This window comes from Pundamilia nyererei, unplaced genomic scaffold, assembly GCF_000239375.1.
Source record: "Pundamilia nyererei isolate P.nyererei 1_Seehausen unplaced genomic scaffold, PunNye1.0 scaffold00002, whole genome shotgun sequence".
Lineage (NCBI taxonomy): Eukaryota > Metazoa > Chordata > Actinopteri > Cichliformes > Cichlidae > Pundamilia > Pundamilia nyererei.
The window spans coordinates 1,619,491-1,623,224 of NW_005187403.1; the positions used below are offsets into that span (position 1 = coordinate 1,619,491).

A 3,734-nucleotide genomic window follows, 5' to 3' on the forward strand; every position below is an offset into this window, starting at 1 on the left:
GTGTGTGTGTGTGTGTGTGTGTGTGTGTGTGTGTGTGTGTGTGTGTGTGTGTGTGTGTGTGTGTGTGTGATTTTAGCTTTTTAAGGTGCTAAAAATGTGTTAAAGTAAAGAAGCACATAAATCACAATAAGAAATGGCCAGTTCAAGTGTGATGTGTGTGACAGTGTGTCTCTTTAAGACTTTTCTGTCTGTGAGTCTTTGTGCATGCTTGTGTGTGTGCAAGTGTGTCTGTGTTTATGCACGTACCCTATGTACATGCTTTAAAATTTGTGTGATACCACTAAGCAATGGCCAAGGACAGTGTGTGTGCGTGTGTGTCGGTGTACTGTATGTGTATTTCAGCAGTGTTCACTTACTGTAGAGGAGGGACATAAATCTTGCTGAGTGTCTGAATCAGTCAGCCATCTCCTCCAGTCCATTATAGCCATAATCCCCCTAATGAGGTTTGTACTGGTACAGGCTAGAGCAGCGCCACAGGCCATGCACACGCGCACACACACACGCGCGCGCACACACACACTTGTATGTCCATCCTAATACACTTTTCTATTGTTAATTTTTGCATACAGACTTTGCTGTGTGAGTAGACAGGATGGCTTCTAAACATATAGGTACTCCATCATATATTGCTACAACTTGTTGATGGTCATTGCAGAATGTCCTTTGGAGCTTTTGAAACTTTTAGAGAAATCACAGAGTACTTTTGTATTTGATGTTTTTCAGATTTTAGTATTGGAATGGAGCCAGTGTCAAAAGATCTCTGTTCTTTTTCAGAACACACAGTGACCAACATATCGTTAGAAAGTGATAATTAAAGTATTTTTGTTTTTTCATTAGATCATTTTAAAGACATCATGTTTTGTCCCTTTTGTTTTTTCTATTATGGGACCAAATCCTAAGGGGACTCGTTGAATCTCTACTAGAATATTATTATAACATTTTGGAGAGGATTAAATCTTTCTTAATTGTGAATACAGTGCATTAGACACCACAAACTGTTTTTTTCAGGCACAGTTTTGTAAAAGCAGCTAAATCAGCTTAAATAACCACACCTAAGAAATTTTCCAGTTGGATGTCGAAAAGAGTCATGTGGCCTGCCAGTGAGATCAGCTGATCTGACAGGAATGCTGAGAGACTTGACTTCATGGCCCACCTGAACTAATGCAATGCTCAGTTTTGGAGCCTATCACAGCTACAATAGGGTGGGAACCAGGGTACACCCTGGACAGGTTGCCAAGCTGATGCAGGGCTAACACAGAGAGACAGACAACCATTCACGCTCACATTCACACCTATGGGGAATTTAGCAGTTAACATAACCCCACTAACTGCATTTCTGTCCAACCTTGAGGGACGGAAAAAAAACCCTACAGCAAGTATACATGTGTGCTTGAATTTAAGTTTTCTTGTGCAACGGGGACTGAGCTCACAACGTGATGCTATGCCACATTATTTCTAACTGTCCTTGTGTGTGCATGGTTCTCTGTGCAGGCTGGAGTTTCAGCATGGGATCAGCCTACCAGTTCCACAGCTGGCGAGTGTTTGTGGTGGTGTGTGCGCTGCCCTGTGTATCTGCTGTGGTAGCTCTCACTTTTATGCCTGAAAGCCCCCGTTTCTACCTGGAGGTAAAGGAGATGTTTAGTATATGAACTGTTCCTGCTTGCTTGCAACTTGTTTATTCTTCTTTACCATAAAGCTCAATTAAAATCACATTAGTGAGCCACACTGATGGACTGGGTAACATGTCTTCCTCATTATAAAGAAAAGACACTCTTACAGAGAACCATTAGCCTTATTATTTAAAGAAAATAATAATTATGATTCTTGTGGATATCAGACAAAATCAGACCGTAGTGAAAAACAATCTTGATGTCACTTTTTAAGTCAACTTTTTTCTGATTGGCTGCCCACTAAGATACATATTAAACTACAGGTAGGTGAGCTTTAGCGCCCTATTAGGCAAGCGATGAATTTAGTTAAAACTCAAAATCACAGTAATTACTTGTACATATGCTGACCTCATTATTTGAAACTTAAACACTCACTACTGTAGCAGTGTATATAAAGAACATGAAAATGGAAAGTAAAACTGTAACAGGTAAATTTGAAACTTTATGAAGATGTATTTATCCTCTATTATTTCTGATCATTATTTATTATTACACATAAAATATTCATAGAGGGAGATGCAAAGTGTACTACTAAGACTTCCACTGGGGTGTAATAAAGAAAAAGAATTAGAATTTTAAACTTAAAAGCAGATGTTACAAAGAGTATGCATTTTTATGTGTTACCATTCAATGGAGAAGTCTAGTCTCCCTACACACAGTGGAATCCTAAACTCCAGATGGCTATTGCAGTGAGCATTAAATGCTTCCCACTTTTAGACTTTTATACCACCTTGGAGGACTAAAAGTCTAAAGGAGCCTCTGACAGAGCCTGTTGTCCAACTAGTATGATGTGTAGCAAGAGTGTGCAGTGTTGTTCATTACATTGACCACTTTGTGGCGCTTCCCTCTCTACACAACACATGTATGGACCTCAGAGTATTCCCCATGGAGCTCAGCCAGCCTTTATCAGTTTTTTCAGTTTCTTAGAGTCACTCTCTCTGATGCTGCCTCCCTAACAAAAAGCTGCAAAGAAAAAATAAATCACTGGCACACAATGAAGCTTTTTTTTTTCTCACAAAGTGGATACCATCTGTTAGATGCCCTTGCATGAAACTGAAGTTTATGTACAATAATTGCTTTATATTATCCTGTTATCAAAAAGAACAAATTAAATGAAACAAAATCATTCTCCTAGGAGAACAGCAAAAAGCTTATTTTCAGCCTGCTCTTCTTAATAAGCTTACTTATTAGGACAGCAGTGTGGAGATTCTGATGCTGGGGTTGGGGCATAGAGGTGAAGGTCACTGTGCAACACATGAAATAGACTTTACACACAGATATATAAATCACATACATGTGCTATTTATTTTTTAATAAAAACAGACATTCAGTGCCCACTTCACTGTGTATGTGGAGTGTTAATATTGAAATCCAGCATATATATCCAAATTATGATAACTATTCCCCAGATGGGTAAACACGACGAGGCCTGGATGGTGCTCAAACACATCCATGACACGAACATGCGTGCCCGCGGAGAGCCAGAGAGAGTCTTCACTGTGAGTACACCCCGGGCTTTGCTCTTCATCATTCCTGCTGCTGCAAAGCCATTGGCAGATGACTGATCAGTGTCTCCCCCTGCAGGTGAACAGGATAAAAATCCCCAAACAGCTGGATGAGCTGGTAGAGATGCAGAATGAGTCAGCCAACCCTGTACTCAAGGTCCTCTTCAAGATCAGGGCTGAACTCAGAGGAGTAGGAGACTCTTTATGTCCTGTTTGTTAACCTTCACTTTTGTTGCTGCATTTTCTTTTATAATCAATATTTATGGTTGCTATGAATAAAATTCACCAAAACCTTTTTCTTTTATATCAGATCTGGTTGACATTCATGAAATGTTTCAACCACCCAGTGAAAGAAAACACTATGAAGCTGGCTGCAGTCTGGTTTACTTTGTCCTTTGGGTAAGACAGTTATTACACATCCCATATAGTTCTACTTCTGCACTTTGAATGTGTTGTTACCGTTGGCTTTGATCATGTTCAGATATGCTGTTTTTTGCTCTGGATGATGCATAGCTAATATAGATTTCTGTTATGCCCTTGGCACCAAAGTAGATGTTCT

At 39.7% G+C, this 3,734-nt stretch overlaps 1 protein-coding gene across 2 annotated transcripts in view; it reads left to right on the top strand.

The window, feature by feature from the left end:
- LOC102207442 (synaptic vesicle glycoprotein 2C-like) overlaps positions 1 to 3,734 on the top strand; it is a 64,490-nt gene that overhangs the window by 48,708 nt on the left and 12,048 nt on the right. For both annotated transcript variants that reach the window (XM_005720091.2, XM_005720090.1), the window contains exons 5-8: positions 1,492 to 1,625; positions 3,080 to 3,169; positions 3,255 to 3,365; positions 3,486 to 3,574. In XM_005720091.2, the coding sequence (XP_005720148.1) occupies positions 1,492 to 1,625; positions 3,080 to 3,169; positions 3,255 to 3,365; positions 3,486 to 3,574 (424 nt within the window). The remainder of the gene's footprint in view (positions 1 to 1,491; positions 1,626 to 3,079; positions 3,170 to 3,254; positions 3,366 to 3,485; positions 3,575 to 3,734) is intronic.